The sequence below is a fragment of the Chenopodium album genome, chromosome 6, assembly GCF_948465745.1.
Source record: "Chenopodium album chromosome 6, dcCheAlbu1.1, whole genome shotgun sequence".
Taxonomy (NCBI): domain Eukaryota; kingdom Viridiplantae; phylum Streptophyta; class Magnoliopsida; order Caryophyllales; family Amaranthaceae; genus Chenopodium; species Chenopodium album.
The window spans coordinates 53,920,850-53,938,665 of record NC_137839.1 but is presented as its reverse complement, the minus strand read 5'-3'; the positions used below and the strand labels follow the sequence as shown (position 1 = coordinate 53,938,665).

Sequence of the window (17,816 nt, the reverse complement as noted above, 5' to 3'; positions counted from 1 at the left end):
TAGGTACGAATGCGGAAAACATGAATCATATTCATATAGCACCTAATCCCAAGATCATGCATACCACATAAAGAACTAGAATTAATACCTTTGAAGCGTGATTCAACGTGCGATCGAACAAGAACAAGGGAGATAAAGAACCTCAAGCGTGATTCCTCTACTTGGTCCACAGGCACAAATTAAGTCCTCCACTAATGCTAGTTAGTTGCAATTGAACACTTCAATTGACCTTCTATGGAGTAGAACGAGCAACGAACAAATCACGAACCACCACAAAGGGAGGGGATAGGCGTGTGGTACAGAGAGAGAGAGAGAGGTTTTGGATTACCGGTTTCTTGGTGCACAATTAACTGTTAATTGTGTTGTGTCGTACAACCCTAGGCATGAACTTTATTTATAGATCTCAATCTCTAAATAAGAGTCCATGACAAAGCCCAAATCCTAACTCTAATCTAACTATACTAGCCCAATCCAATTCATGATTAGTTACTTGTTTATGAGGCCCATAAATAGGCCTCTAACTTGCTTAACCCAATACCTTTGTTGTGTGATCTCATAGGATCCATTCTAGTGGATTTTGGACTATTTGACTAGCCCAAAGATCAATGATCATAGTCTAGCAACAGATAATGACGACCCAAAAGAACGAACTTATTATCTCCATAATATTGATCCTTGATATATCTAGTAATTGCACTTATCTAAGACAGAACTCCTTCAATCTCCCACTTGTCTGAGACAAGTGCTCAATATTCAAATTCCTTAAGTCAATGTTTGTCGATTTGATAATATGATTGCATCTCATGTCATGATCATATTAATCTACAAATCTTTTCTTGAGAAACTGAGTTAGAATCACAAAACAAATGATTACTTTGTAATCCATTTGAGTACGGCCATACATTTTCTGAATTCTTCCTCCTCAAGGGGCCAAGACACATTCCTAATTAAATAGGTAGACTCAATCCAATCTTGTGACAACCAAGGCTCCTACTCAAATCATGAGGTAACCAGGAAACACCCTTTATAATCTCCAGTTACGGGAAGACGTTTGAATGTACACAGTTACATCTATCATTGAATGAAATCAATGTTCCACTCATGTCAAAGGAATCCACTAATATATATCTGGAAGCTCTATACTTGAACTTCAAAGCAGGTCTATAGTCCGATCATGCATCATTCATGCATACCCATGTGATTGACCGAGCATCACTACGCTCCTATAGCCCAAGAAACAGTGCTATCCAATCAATCTTACATGCTAGTCCATTTAAAGAGATCATTTATGTCCACTTTAATGACTCTAGACTAGGAACTGGAATAATGTATGGATTTTGTTCACCTGTGGGGTTTCATTCACCAGGTTATTTAAATAAATTAACTTGATGAGCCCATCAATCCATAATTATTTTGGAAATTTTATTTAATTTTGAAACCACGATTAAATAAGATTGAAACTTTGTTTCAATTGATAAACATAATTCTGCAAATAAATGTATTACATATGTAACTTGTTTTTCTCCAAAAACAATTACAATTTCTAATTACATCATTTGCCTCAATCCAATTTCATTAGCATGTTTCTCATGCTTTGGAAATGGAAGGGGTTTAGTAAGTAGAGTTCATGAGACATTCTCATAAACATGAATTTTGCAATTTCTAAATTTTATAATAATATTCATCTCTATACACTAAGAATTCTCCTTCGTTCTTTCGCAAGGAACTTAGGAATTTCTAATTTGCATTCCAACATTGCATTGGATTTTGATTTGAAATCTATCATCACTTGTCTTTAAAACACGTGAATCAAGTAGATGAGTATAGTCCATGATATGCATGATGCATCCTTCGCAAACTGCATAAGGGGCATCACTCAAAACATTAATTTTAGCATTGCTTGACTCATCGACTTGACACGACTCAAGGCATAAACTTGACTCGCTGTGACTGACTCGAGGTTGACTCGACTCAAAGTGTTTGACACATGTATTAGACTCAAATCAAAGTGATATGGCACGACATGACTCGGTGTGTACATGACTTGTGTGTGCATTGTAATGTGATCGTGCGACTCAAAAAATGCAAAAAAGCAAAAATTTTCCGTCATTTTGTGGAGGGTACCGACTTTCTCCCGAAAAAGAAAGACGTGAAAGAGAATCAAAAGTTTGAAAATGCATGTTGAATGAGCTTAGTCAAATGTTGTTTGATACTATATCTCAAGGTTCAAGGATTAATTCATCCTAGGCTATCTCAATGGTTGACTCAATGATGAAAGCATTTGGGTAACTTAGGCACGGAGGCTAAGCACTTCATACTTCGTGATGCAATGACAATTATGAGTGATTTTGACGAAGCATGCTTCAGCGTTAAGATTTCATGACAAAGGGTTCCTAAGGGAAATATATTTGGTCATGTATGCGTGATGTGTGTGATAGTGACACTAAAGTTAGGCCGCAAGAGCTAAGTGTGTGGAAAAATATTATTGTTAGAAGAGCCAAATAATGGTGACTCTTAGGCTAGGTAAGCTAATGATGTAGGGATCAAGCCTCCAAGTCTAGCTCTAAGTGAAAAGGGATGAGCATAGTAAATCCCTTGATATGATCATGGTGGAAGTGTGTGAATGTGAATATGAATGCATTTTTATTACGGCCGCACCTCGATGTGAGGTTGCCTACGTATCCGTTAGGAATCAGGCCGAACGTAGCTCTAGCCAAACCTCGCACAAGTGTGTATACCTCAAAAAGGTCTTTTTAAGGGTTGTAACGTGGTTAGGCTAAATGTTTTAAAGAAGAAGGGGATAAAGGCTCAAGACCCTAGATAAGCCCCCAAGGTGTGCAACCTTGCTTTTGAATATTTGTATTTTCATGCTTGAGGTTTTCTACTCTTTTTTTTTTTAGCTCTTTCTTTTACTTTAGCATTTATTTTATTTTAATAAGTGTGGGCAATCATGATCATGCGGTCTATCACTCACTTGGCATTCATGTTTCTCAGGCACGGTACCGAGCACTCGATAAGAGACGCAATATGAGACATGTTCTTATCGAAGATATTTTCACATCAAAGACATTGGAACACTTGCCCTTTTGCACACTTTTATTTACTTTTCGCTATTTGCTTATTTTTGCTATTTATTTTGATCTTTTGAAATCACTCAAGCTTTTTAGAATTGCATAAATTATACACCATCCCATCCCAAGGTTAGGTAGATGTAGGTTGAAAAAAGAAGGGTCTATCGTTAGACGAGACTCAAAGTGGTTTATGAAGAAAGGATTGCATATTTGAAAGGTGAAAGGAGATATGATGTGGCTACAAGGGGTGCCTCAAATCATTGGTATACCTTGTGTTTAATTTGACATTTTTTTTTTTTTGAATGCAATGTAATGAAATGATCATATGCAAAGAAATAAATGCTCATTTTATTAAAAAGGAAAAGAAAGAAAATAATCTACAAAATTAATCTAAAGGAAAAGAAAAGGTGCCTATGCTAGACTTATTGGGAAAAGGAAAAAATGAAAAAGAAATAGAAAAAGAGGTCATGAAATCTTGTCATTGAAGCTCGCCTCTTGTCTTGTGTTGTTTCATCATCACCCTCATTTTTTGTTTGTCAATCATATGACTCAAACTCGATTCAACACACATGGATGGAAGAAGTGAAGAACAATTGAAAAAGAATGTGAAAGAAGATTTAGATGGAGGGATATGAAGAATTAGGAATAGAATGTACCCCCAACTTAAACGACGAAAAAAACCGACACATGCATGAACCTAAGACATGGACATGGTGATGTGTACTCAAAGTGTGTGCTAAGACTAGTGAGTGTAGGTGATATGTTGAAACTTTTGTCATGACCATGTGGCTAGACTATGTAACTAGACTCAAGCAAAGACTAAGTTAAGACTTCACGTATATGCATTAAACTGGACAAACTGTGGTATTTTAGTCATAACTTTTTATCTGCGACTTTGATTGGGATGAAACCAACGCCGAATTAAAGATAAAACTCGGGGCTACAGATCCATTGGTTGTACGACTCGTAGTTCTTTCTAGAACTCCAGATATGACCAAAACAAGTTGACATTTGTGCAGTATACGGGAATAAAAATCCGGGTTGACTTAAAGGAACTATGACTCGATTTTATGTTTATTTATTAGCTCAAATTAATTAATTAATTAATTAAACAAAGTCCTTTAGTCATTAATCAGTTTATTTAGTCTTAACACAAGTCAAACAGACGGTTAGGAAAAATCACATACAGTATGCACAACAAATAATGCACAATTAGTCAAGTAGGCACAATATGATGCAATGAGTTTGCAACCTAACCATGGCTCTAGTTCTCTAAAGTTCGGGATATGGGTTAGTCAATAGAGGGTCCATGGTTAATTGTCCGGATGCACCGCGCGGAAGCCTAACCGTGAAGGGTTGGCGCGAGTGGATGGGACACCGCGAGTTTTAGAAAAAAACTCGCTTCCATGGTTTGGTGAATTCAACATCTCGGATGTACCCTTTGTTGCCAGGAGCGTTCAATCAGGTAGATGGAGCATGAATTCCCAGAGGGTTATGTCCATATGTAGAACACATATGGGTTTCAGAAAAGTGAGAAAAAATTCAATCAGGAAGTAGGATCGAGCAAACAATACGAAAAACTGGTCTAAATTAGAACGCATATTTCTGGCTCGGTATTGGGGGAAATTGGCGCCAGCAAACAGAGACTGGCGCCAACTTTTAAATATAGCGCCTGGCGCCAATACTGGCATCTGGCGCTACGGCTAAAATTTTGGCGCCAAGCTCTGGCCCCTGACGCTACTTCCCACATGCCTCAACAGCTTTCTGTGCTCGATAAAATCTTCCAGTTTCGCGCGGTGTTATTTCAGTCCTAGTTGTGACATACATTTCTCAAATTTCCTACGTGTAAAATCTTATGTTTTTGACTCATTACGGATGGTCTTTCCAATGAGAACCTTTTTATGCATATGACAATAATGTTAATCAAAATTACGCACATGAAATACTTAGAACTTTTCGAGTCTCATCCACTCATTCTAAATCATTGCCGAAACAAATTCAGGAATTAAAATAGAAATCCTCCCCAGTGGAGTCGCCAAAAACTTTAGGGAATAATTTCAAGCCTTTAAATCCCACTAGCTTGAACCCCACTGTGATCATACACTAAAGTACGGTGGCATCCAAAAGGGAAGAAGATAGAGCAAAAGAGTCGCCAACAAGTTTTTAAGGAACTTGTAAACCATTCACGAGGTGAAGGTTACACCCCTTAACGATCCAAGAGATCGTCAACTCCATAAGGTCATGAAGCAAATAAGGGTTCGGGGATGATGGTACAAATCCAACCTAAAAGAGATTGAACCTGCCCTAATAATAGGCCTCTACTTTATTCTGCTCGTATTCATGTGCGCTTTCTGACTAACATACAATCAATAGGATTAACCATAAACCTGTTTAATCTATGTTGGTTGAACATTAATGCACAAATAAACTATTATTCGCGATCACTTGAATTATAATCACAATTAACCCTAACAAGATTATTAATTATCTTATTAAGCGTGATTACAAGTACCAATTCCCTTTAAACATGCATAAAAGGTGATCAAGCAATAAATAATATAAAATATGATACATATCAAGCAACATAAATAAATAATCAACATCATTAATAATAATAATATCAATCATAATCATAATCATGTTAAAGCACAGCAAGATCCTAGGCATGATACTAACAAGATTAATAACAAACCCTAGCATGTCACTAAACAATAAAAATCAAATCTTTAACCCTAACATGATACTAACAATCATAAATATTAGGAAGAGAATAAAAGGCATCATAGAAATCATATTTGATATTAAAATTAACCTAGACATGATACTAGGAATATCATAATAACAATATAAACATGATTTCTACATCATAATATCAATAAATCAATTAAAGCACTTACTTTGATGCCTCGTACCTCTTTCTAATAACAAAATACACACGTTAGTAACTTCAAGGAAAATAATAATCAAAACAATTAAATTAAATAATTGAAAGAGAGATTTGGGACCAAACCCTCAGAAATTAAAACCTTTCACGTCTAGGGCGAAGGCAACTTCGAATATGGCTAGGTGTTTCTAGATCTTGTGAATGTGGAATTTTGTATTTGAGAAAAGGCTAGTTTAGAAAAAGAGAGAGAGAGAGAGAATAATCAAGAAAATCTTGATGAGAGTTGATGATTGAAAAAGGGGAGATATGACCTCTATTTATAGGAAAAAAGAGGGTCAAAGAATTAAGAAAAGAATCCAAATTCGAATCGAAATAAAACTCGTAGACAGCAGTTTTTGCGGATTTTGTTTTTATCATATCTTTTTATCCAGGAATTGGAATAAGATGAATAAGATGTCATTGGAAAGATATTGAAGTCTACTTTCTAACCCAATTAGAATCAGATTAAAATATGTTGTAGAATAAAAGATATGAACGAAATAGTGAGACGGTGTCAGTTTTGGATAGAGTTTGATATCTTATTCATATCTTTTCCGTTATAGCTCGGAATTATTATTATAATATATCATTGGAAAGATAATTTCAAGATCTATACAACCATATAAAATTTGGATAAAAAATATGAGGCACGAAAATAATATCTGACTGTCTTTGAACATGTTTAAATCCGAAGAGAATTAGGACTTTAAAAAAGGAAAGTTTTATAAAAAAGGAAAGTTTATATTTAAATCAAATTCCTTAATCTTATCTTTTCAAAAAAGGATAATTAAGATATTTTAGAAACTTATAGAAGATTCTAATCAATCCTAATTAGTTTAGGAATAGGATTAAACCTTTGGACCCTCCTCATGATCATTGGGTCGTAGGTATAATCCGGTTTGGGCCCAGTTTAGTATTTTGGCCATAACTTCCTCATTATCCATCGGAATTGGGCTTATAATATATCGTTGGAAAGGTCTTTTCAAGCCCCATCCAAATAAACCATTATTGGACCCTTATCATGGACCAAAATAAACTGGAATGGACGTTTTCAGAAAATAGAGTGGGTTTTCGAAAACAGAAAGAAAGAATTTTAACAAAAACTAACCGCAACACTAGACTTTTCACACTTTCACTTCATTCTATTATGGTTCGACGTGAAAGGTATTCATCACTGGTTTTGGTTTTGGGGAGACACAAATGGGTGTCTACATATATAAAATAACCCCATAAGCATAATTACTTGAAATAGTCATTATATAGCAAGTTAGTGTGTTAAAAACCCAAGAATATATCAATTCAATGCAATTAGAGGCTTCAAAATAAAAGGTATGAAATCTGAAAATTATTTTTAAAGTTAGAATATCAAGTTCAAAGCTTTTTCAATCATAAAATACTCACAATAATTATTTTATAGGTTTAGAAGCATAAAAACATGAAATTAACACTACTTGTTCATAAAAATTGAAACTCTAATAAATCTAAACATTAATATACAACCAAAATAATCATACTTTGACATACTTTGAACATAGAATAATTAAGTAATTTGTTTAGTACGTTATTAAGCCTTAAAACATGAAAAATCAACACTTTAAACCCTAAATTCATACATACCCAAATCTGAAAATTAATATAATAATTTAAACATGTTAAAACCCATAAATTTATAATCTTTTGTAATTTATACATACTATTAAAGCCTAATAACAATAATTTTATAATTGAAATCAAATAAAAAGTGAATCTTTAAATCAAAATAACAAGAAATAAAGGAAGAGAAATAGGGGGAAGGAGAAGGGAGGAAGGCGAACTGCAGGGAGGGAGGACGGTGCTGGGCTGCGCGGCGGTGCTCGGCAGCGGTGCAAGGGTTTGTTTGTTTTTTTTTTCTTTTCTTGCTGAATGTCGTGAAGAGGGAGGAAGAAGAAAGTGAGGGTTTTTTTTTTTTTTTTTTCCTTTAATACCACGTGAAAGAGGAGTAGGGGAATTAACGTGGGTTTTTTTTTTTTTTTTTTTTTTTTTTTTTTTTTTTTTTTATAAAAGTTGGGCCTAAACTCCTAACCCAAGTAGAATTAGGAGTAGGAACTTGCAATTTGGGCTTGAATAAGAGGAATTAAGTGTTTGGGCTAATCACAACTTAGTAGTTTTAGTTTGAAAATAATTAAAATCTTAATACTTTACCTCAAATAAAATTCATACTTATAAAATAAGAAAAAAATATAAAAATATTTTTAAAATAAATACTAAATAAATACATTATTATTAAATTGAAAATACGGGGGATTACAATCTACCCCTCTTAAAAGAAGTTTCGCCCTCGAAACTTAGCCCAAAAACCATAATTTTCCAAAATCATTCAAACTTTTTGTGTTTTGTATTGCTGTAAATTGCTTGATCCTCAACATGTATACTCAACAATCTGAACTTTGTACTCAATAAACTCATATTTGGCCAAAGTTTACATAATTTCATTGTATGTAAACACACTAATGATGCATAATGATAACCAAAACATCTAAAAACGTGCAAAATCAAGCAATAAATGGTATAATTGAGGTAAAAGCGCGCGAAATTACATCGCATTCTTCCCCCCTCAAAAGAAAAGAGTTACGCCCTCGTAACTCACCTCGTCAAACATCTCGGGATATTTGTTTTTCATCTCTTTCTCGGCCTCCCAAGTAGCCTCTTCGTACTCCTGGTTTGACCAAAGGACTTTCACTATCTTCACATCTTTGTTTCTAGTACTACGCACCTTGTGGTCTAGTATCTTGACTGGTCTTTCTTCATAAGTTAGAGACTCATCTAGTTGAATAGTCTCCGGCTACAAAACATGGGTTTCACTAGGCACATACTTTTTCAGTTGGGAAATGTGGAATACATCATGCATTTTCTCGAACTCCATTGGCAAAGCCAATTTGTAAGCCACTTTCCCCACACGTTGGAGAATTTCATACGTACCCACATATTTTGCACTAAGCTTCCCTTTCTTGCCGAATCGCATCACACCTTTTGTTGGAGAAACCTTTAGAAATACTTTCTCCCCAACATTAAACTCATCATCTCTCCTCTTCAAGTCAGCATAACTCTTCTGTCTATCTTGTGCTGCCTTAATACGCGACTGGATTAGTCTCACCTTGCCCACCATATCCACAATGAAATTTGTACCCAAAGTAACCTGTTCACTGTAATCATTCCAGCAAACTGGGTTTCTGCACTTCCTTCCATGCAATGCTTCAAAAGGTGCCATCCTGATGCTTGCATGGTAACTGTTAATGTAAGAGAATTCGATCAAGGGTAGGTGATCCTCCCAATTTCCTTGGAAATCTAAAGCACAAGCTCGCAACATGTCCTCCATGGTTTGGTTTGTTCTCTCAGTCTGACCATCAGTTGCAGGGTGAAAGGCAGTACTCATCTTCAATGCTGTCCCAAGGTTCTTCTGCACTTTTTACCAAAACTTTGATAGAAACCTCGAGTCTCTATCTGACACTATGTCTCCGGGAACTCCGTGCAACCGAACGACATTCTTCACATAGACGCTTGCTAGCTTCTTCTTTTTCCAGGTTTCTTTGATAGGAATGAACATCGCTGACTTAGTAAGTCTGTCTACAATCACCCAAATCGTGTCATTCCCAGTACGAGTCTTTGGTAAGCCTGTCACAAAGTCCATGGATATGGAATCCCACTTCCAACTTGGTTTTTCTAATGGTTGTACCTTTCCCATGGGTCTTTTGTGGTCTATCTTCACTTTCTGGCACGTCAGACATTTAGACACAAACTCAGCCACTTCTCTCTTCATATTCGGCCACCAATAGAACTCCTTCAAATCCTTATACAACTTATCGCCTCCAGGGTGAACTGAATATGGTGTATTATGGCACTCCTCCATGATTTTCCTTTTGATATCCTCACACTTCTGTGGTATGCACCATCTCTCCTTGTATCTCAAGCTCCCATCCTCATGAATCTTGAATTCAGTCTCCACACCACTAGTCACACGATCTCTAATCTTCTGAAACGACTCATCCTCCAGTTGCTTTTCTTTAATCTCCTCAAATATGGAAGGTTGGATGGTTAAATCACCCAGTAATCCCTCTAACTCTCCTTTATTGATAACCTCAAGGTTCAATCTCCTCATATCTTCACACAATTCATTGGCCACAATCAAAGCATTGACATTATGACTCGACTTTCTACTAAGGGCATCCGCAACTACATTCGCCTTTCCCTCGTGATACTGGATGTGGACATGGTAGTCTGTAAGATATTCCAACCATCTACGTTGCCGCATGTTCAAGTGATCTTGGGTAAAGATGTACTTTAGACTTTTATGGTCCGTGAAGATCTTACAAGAAACCCCGTAAAGGTAGTGCCTCCAAATCTTCAAAGCGAATACAACAGCTGCAAGTTCCAAGTCATGGGTAGGGTAGTTGACTTCATGCTTCCTCAGTTGTCTCGATGCGTATGCGATCACCCTTCCATTCTGTTGTAGGACACATCCCAGACCATGCTTCGAGGCATCACTATACACTTCGAATCCTTCTATCCTATCAGGTATTACCAGCACTAGTGCAGTGGTTAATCGCTCTTTGAGGGTTTGAAAAGCTGACTCACAACTCTCGTTCCACTCAAACTTGCTCTGCTTCTTCATCAGAGTAGTCATGGGTCTGGCTATCCTCGAAAAATCCTTGACAAACCTTCTATAATATCCAACTAATCCAAGAAACTACGAACATCAGTCACATTCTTAGGTGTAGGCCACTCACTCACCGCCTTGAACTTCGCAGGATCTATGGATACACCCTCCTTCAAAATGTAATGTCCCAAAAATGCCACTTTCTCCAACTAGAACTCAAACTTGGAAAACTTAGCATACAGTTTGTTCTTTCTAAGAGTTTCAAGGGTAGTTCTCAAGTGCTTAGCATGTTCTTCCTCATTCTTTGAATACACCAAAATGTCATCAATAAACACAACTACAAACTTATCCAAATACTCATGAAATACTCGGTTCATCAAGTCCATAAATATGGCTGGTGCATTGGTTAACCCAAAAGGCATGACTGTAAACTCGTAATGTCCATACCGAGTTCTAAAGGCTGTTTTGGAATGTCTTTATCTGCAACCTTCAAATGATGGTACCCCGACCTCAAGTCAATCTTTGAAAACACGCTCGCCCCCTTCAGTTGGTCAAACAAGTCATCTATCCTAGGTAGAGGGTACTTATTCTTTACAGTCACATTATTCAACTCTCTATAATCAATACATAGCCTCAAACTTCCATCCTTCTTTTTCACAAATAGCACAGGTGCTCCCCAAGGTGATGCACTAGGCCTAATGAACCTCTTGTCTAACAACTCCTGCAATTGAGCCTTTAGTTCACTCATCTCAGCCGGTGCCATTCTATACGGTGCTTTGGAGATAGGTGCAGCTCCTGGAACTAAGTCAATGGTAAACTCAACTTCCCTCTTAGGTGGCATTCCCGAAATATCTTCTGGAAAGACATCTAAAAACTCATTCACAATGGGCACATCCTCCATCCGCCTATTCTCACTCATACTCAAATCTTGAACACAGCAAAAGTACAATGGACATCCCTTATTCACTAGCTTCTTCACCTTAATCGCAAAAATGATCCCAAAACCTTTAGGCTTCCCTAATCGTCTATAGGACACTTTCTTACCCAAAGGATCACTCAGTTGTACCCTCTGCATCTCACAGTCTATCTTAGCCTTGTATAAACTTAGCCAATCCATCCCCAGAATTACATCTAAGTCCCCTAGGTTAAACTCAATAAGATCTGATGGAAAGATAGCTTCTCCTATTTTCAAAGGCAAGCCTTTGAATATTTTATTACAATGAAAAAGTTTGCCCGTAGGCAGACTGACTGACACATCAACATGACTCGATTCAGTTAAGTTTAACTTGCGCACAAGAGAAGTAGAAATGAAAGAATAAGCTGCTCCAGAGTCAAATATAGTGTTGACAGAGATAGATTGGATAGAAAAAGTACCGGTAACTACATCTGAGGACCGCTCAGCTTCTCCCTTGCTCATCACAGACAAGCGGCCGGGAGTGTTGTTTCTTGCCTGATACCCATTGTTGTTGTTGCCTGAGTTGTTGCTGTTGCCATTGCCATTGTCAGACCTGTTGTTATTGTTGCTACCATTTCTAAACTTCCCATTTTGACCATTTCCCCTATTCCCCTGGTTATTGTAATTGTTAGGCCTCTGCTGGGTGTTCCCACCATTCCCACTATTTCCCTGTTGTCTCTGTTTGGTGTAACACTCATACTCCCTATGTCCCTTCTTGTTGAAGATCCTACAGGTCACCAAATTCCCATCACAGTCTCTCCCAGGGTGGTTCCTTCTACACTTCTTACAGTGGTAGGTTCTCTCCCCATTTTTAGCATTGGAAGAACTTCTAACATTCTGGGTACCCCTATCAAACGAGTTCCCATTCCTAGACCTCTTGAAATTACCCTGGTTCTCAGATTTCCCAAAGTCCTTCCTTTTTTCTCCAGCTTTAGCACTAGCAGTCCTAGTATTCAGATGGTACAGATGGGTAGCTCTCTCATACACCTTATCAAGGGTTTTGAAAACTTTTCCAGCTAGGTCCTTCTGTAACTCGTCAGTCAACCCCTGCTCAAACCTCTGAGCCTTCAGCTCTTCAGTTGGTACTACCTCAAAAGAAAACCTAGAAAGGGTCATAAACTTATTATAGTACTCAAAGATTGACATGTTTCCCATTGCCAGGCTTATGAACTCCTGAGCCTTCTGTTTCGTTAGGAATGGGGGGTAAAACTTGTCCCTCAAGGAGGTCTTAAACACTTCCCACCCAAAGTTAGGTTTGGCCCTAACGGTCACAACATTGTCTCTCCACCATATATCAGCCTCGTCCTTAAGGTACATAGCGGCCTGGTCCACTTTCATACCCTTAGGACAGTTGAGTGCCACGAACAACTTATCAAACTCCCGAATCCAGTTTTCTAGGAAAGTAGGGTCAACACTCCCCTAAAAACTGGTGGTCTAACCTGGGCCAGCTTTTTAAACATTTCAGCTTGGGGGTCGACTTGGTCTCCCCGGTTTTGGATCACATTTTCAGCCAACAAACGAATAGCATCAGCTAAGGCAGCGTTCTCAGCCATTCTAGCTCTACGCCTGAAATAAAATAAATATGCACTCCATTTTAAACGAAATCCAAATTTTATTCACACATATTAATTGAATCACAATATTATATTTATCACCTAAATTGGTTCAAAAGGGCACCTTGATATTGCACCCCCTTGTCCCAAGCAAAACCACACAATATAAGCACGATTCATACGCAGGATTATATGAATTTAAGAAAGAAAAGAAAAAAAAATCCCATTCCGCGACACTGTCATTAAGTTTGATTATAGACAAAGAGATTTCGCAAAAAAATAAATAAATATTTTGATTACAAAAATTAAACTTGCTCTTGCTCCCAAATAAAAGTGAAATGAAGCTCTTGAAAATAAAATATCAACTTCTTATTATAACTTATATAAAGGTCTCAATCCCAAATAAAAAACTATGTAGCACTAGCTACTTATTAAAATACCATCCAATTCAGACTATAATGAGGTGCTAATAACTATTATCAATGGCAAATGCCTTATTCATGCTAACTCCATCCTAACAAAAATAATCCTCAAGGTATCACATTACTGTTCTTATCTCTCTTCTCATTATAATTATTAACATCAAAATCAAGGTCATTTTCGTCATCTGAGTCTTCAATAATAATTGACTTGTAGAGCGGATTTGGATTTCTTGTAGCTCTCTTCCCAACATTTGGATCTTCAGGTGGTGGTTGTAACCATTCAAGCTTATCCTCATCTGGAAATTCAATAAGAGTATAATCATGGAACATTCTTTGGTAGGTTTTAATTTTATGCTTCTTATTCTTTGCTGTTTTAAACTCATGTAAGTACTGGTAGTCTTCCTTATCTGGATAGGTTGGCGTCATAATCTTTTCAAACCTTTCCACAGTATCGTCACTTTGAGTTTCACTCTCATCTTCAGACACAGCAATGGGGTTGTTCCTAATATCATTACTCACGCTTTCAGACGTGATTACTAAGTCGCTCATCCTTTTTCTACGTTAACCCAACGCAACGAACATTCAAAAAGCATAACACAAGCACATCATAGAAGTAAATCAATTAGAACATAATTATAACATGTTAAATAAATAAGAAAATAACACTTCATGTGATAATTAAATGCAAGAGAGAAAAAAAAATATGTATGATGTATACATGCATTCCCTTCTTAAGTCTACCCAAAACTCACCAAGTAGAAAAAAATAAATTTAAAATTTGTTTTAAATAAAATGGTTTAAAACATACTTAGTTTCAAATGGATAAAAAAAAATTCTTCATTAAAATTAAAATTTTAAATCATTGAATAGGCACCTAAGTCATACTAAGCTAATTGGCTTTAGTGGTAATTAAATCTAACCTAAGCTCCCAGATACCACTTTGTAACACCCCAATAATTCTCTCTTAAAAACTTGTGAGAAACCTGTATATAACCTGAACAATTTCAAGAGAATTACTGGTGTGCAACCGCCACGTGTTCAATCGTTAAGGCTATCTCAGAAATTTGCAGTGGAAAACCAAAACAGTTTTAAATAAACCTGAAAACAAAGGAATTAAATCAAAATAAGTATTACAAGTGTGAACCATTAAGGCCCTTATTCAAAACCCAATAAAAGTAGTAAGTGATTAAATTCAGAGTTCCAATAACTTCAAACTCAAAAGAATTAGTGTCTACTAAAAACGAATTAAAATAAATTCAAACTTTGCAAAATAAATAATATAGAAACAACTAACTCTCTACTCAAGATCCCATAACCCTGATGAATGCTGCATGTGTAAGAACCTGTGGTTATTCTGCTTCCCAATATTACAAGTGTAAAAATTTGATCGTCACAGGGTCATTGAAAGGCGAAGGCCATGACCAAAGAAAGACACACACAAAAGCACGCAGTCAGCAAAACTGAGTACATACAAGCTGCGAAAACAAATTGAGAAAATACCTAACATGCTACTAATATTCAAGCACAAGCATCATTAAATATAGACTCAATTCACGACTCGATTAACAAATTTATTAAGACCTCACTAATTAATATTAACTGACTTGTTTATTTATTTCATTGGATTTAGCAATAGACAAGGTTGTCCAACCCATGTCCCATTTGGAACATCAATAAAGAAAAACCCCATGCCTCCTTTCGGAAACATCAATAAACATCCAACGACCACGGGCGCGACTCCGTGACCGTAGTTAGTATGAGATCTCACCTAACTCCTAGTTTTAGAAAAATAATATTTGAAAGAAGAGACTCGTAGATCAGACGGCCTCGATAAAATTACACGGCTAATACCCCATGTACCCCAACCCCTGATTGTCATTACTCCAGATGTGTACCATTCCAGAGTTTTATTGCTCATCCATCTTGCACTTTACGTGATTTACAGGTTTAGACTTAGTGATGACTCTTATACATATCAATACAAACATCCCAAAAGAAATTCAATCAAACATGGAAAATTCTCAATTTAGATTCTTAATTTATTAGTGACAAACAACATTTATTAATTATTCCATTACTACCTCGGTGTATAAACACCTTGAGTGCATAAGGCACCCCAAAACCTTAACCTCGTCTTACAAGACTTGAATTTCTCCTTTACTCATCCTGTTTACATAATCATGAACGAGTAATAATTTGATCTTTACACCAATCACATACCTTTGCCTTTAAGCGCACCTTGCATAAATAAAGCACAAATAATACTTGCATTATAAACTAGTGCACATCATTTGAAATTCACAATGTATAACAAGACAATTTAACCCAGTCAATCCTATACATGATACTAAGTTCTCGATCCGTCCTTAAACATGCACCTACAAGCAAGGTTTCGTATCTTGTACGTACCTTGTGTAAACATCCGGTTGGCCACTTTAAAACTAGAAGTCACCTTCTACAAAGTCCTCTCCTAAACCAAACAATTAGGAATAAATCAATACCAAAGCAATTAAAATTACAGCAATACTAAACTACTTTAAAACCTCTTAAATCACCAAAATAAAGTCTTTAAGGTGTCCCCAAAAATCAAAGTTAGTAATATAACATCCCAACTTTAAGTTTACATGTTAGAATTATGAAAATATAGTATTTTATATCAAATTACAGCAACTTTAAAGTGGGTAAATAAATCTGGAATTTTGTTTTAAATATATAAAATAACCCCATAAGCATAATTACTTGAAATAGTCATTATATAGCAAGTTAGTGTGTTAAAAACCCAAGATTATATCAATTCAATGCAATTAGAGGCTTCAAAATAAAAGGTATGAAATCTGAAAATTATTTTTAAAGCTATAATATCAAGTTCAAAGCTTTTTCAATCACAAAATACTCACAATAATTATTTTATAGGTTTAGAAGCATAAAAACATGAAATTAACACTACTTGTTCATAAAAATTGAAACTTTAATAAATCTGAAAATTAATATACAACCAAAATAATCATACTGTGACATACTTTGAACATAGAATAATTAAGTAATTTGTTTAGTATGTTATTTAGCCTTAAAACATGAAAAATCAACACTTTAAACCCTAAATTCATACATACCCAAATCTGAAAATTAATATGATAATTTAAACATGTTAAAACCCATAAATTTATAATCTTTTGTAATTTATACATACTATTAAAGCCTAATAACAATAATTTTACAATTGAAATCAAATAAAAAATTGAATCTTTAAATCAAAATAACAAGAAATAAAGGAAGAGAAATAGGGGGAAGGAAAAGGGAGGAAGGCGAACTGCAGGGAGAGAGGTCGGCTGCTGGGCGGCGAGGCGATCAGAGGGGCGGCGACTGCTGGGCGGCGCGGCGGTCAGAGGGGCGGCGACTGCTGGGCGGCGGTGCAAGGGGGGTTTTTTTTTTTCTTTTCTTGCTGAATGTCGTGAAGAGGGAGGAAGAAGAAAGTGAGGGTTTTCTTCTTTTTTTTTCCTTTAATCCCTCGTGAAAGAGGAGTAGGGGAATTAAGGTGGTTTTTTTTTTTTTTTTTTTTATAAAAGTTGGGCCTAAATTCCTAACCCAAGTAGAATTAGGAGTAGGAACTTGCAATTTGGGCTTGAATAAGTGGAATTAAGTGTCTGGGCTAATCACAACTTAGTAGTTTTAGTTTGAAAATAATTAAAATCTTAATACTTTACCTCAAATAAAATTCATACTTATAAAATAAGAAAAAAAATATAAAAATATTTGTAAAATAAATACTAAATAAATACATTATTATTAAATTGAAAATATGGGGGATTACAAATAATTGGACAAAAAATATAGGGCCACAAAATCATTTGAGCTCTGTTTTGTGATGTAGACACGAAAAAAGGAAAATAAGTTATGGTTTACGGAAATGGGCTAAGAATTGGGTTTGTTTATGAATTGTATTGAATTGACTATGGATTTAAGCACTCGAAATATTAAATAATCAAACCGACCAATAATGGCGGTGAAAGGTTGTTCATCATTTGGTTTGATTTTGGGGAGACTTTTTAGTTGTCTATAGGAATGGATTCAAATTTCCCTTTTATCCATCAGCTAGACATATCTTGGATACCTTTGACCTGAGCCTAGGTTAATTGACACATGTTGTTTGGAGGGTGATTAATATGGTAGATAAGGTTACGGATAATTGGGAGATGAATGTGAATGTGGCTGATTTCATTAGATGTTTCGAGATTAAGATTTGAGCAGGGTAACAGTGT

General features: G+C 36.0%; 1 protein-coding gene across 1 annotated transcript; it reads right to left on the bottom strand.

Moving 5' to 3' along the window:
- Positions 1–8,452: 8,452 nt before the first annotated feature.
- On the bottom strand, positions 8,453–13,135 carry LOC145636964 (uncharacterized). Its single transcript, XM_081688493.1, has 8 exons — positions 13,022–13,135; positions 12,101–12,923; positions 11,672–11,947; positions 11,332–11,482; positions 10,388–10,691; positions 8,873–9,430; positions 8,621–8,815; positions 8,453–8,509 (listed from the first exon to the last, which is right to left on the bottom strand). Exons 1-8 carry the CDS (start codon positions 13,133–13,135, stop codon positions 8,453–8,455), a joined length of 2,478 nt encoding a protein of 825 aa, XP_081544619.1.
- Between the last annotated feature and the right edge of the window lie 4,681 nt (positions 13,136–17,816).

Excerpts from the sequence above, each read along its gene's own strand:
- LOC145636964 (XM_081688493.1), bottom strand. The coding sequence starts at position 13,135 with ATGGCTGAGAACGCTGCCTTAGCTGATGCTATTCGTTTGTTGGCTGAA. Across the intron at positions 11,948-12,100 it reads TGGCAACAGCAACAACTCAG|CTTATTCTTTCATTTCTACT; the intron begins GCAACAACAACA and ends ACTCTGGAGCAG. Across the intron at positions 9,431-10,387 it reads ACTTGGAACTTGCAGCTGTT|AAGAACCTTGGGACAGCATT; the intron begins GTATTCGCTTTG and ends TAAAAAGTGCAG.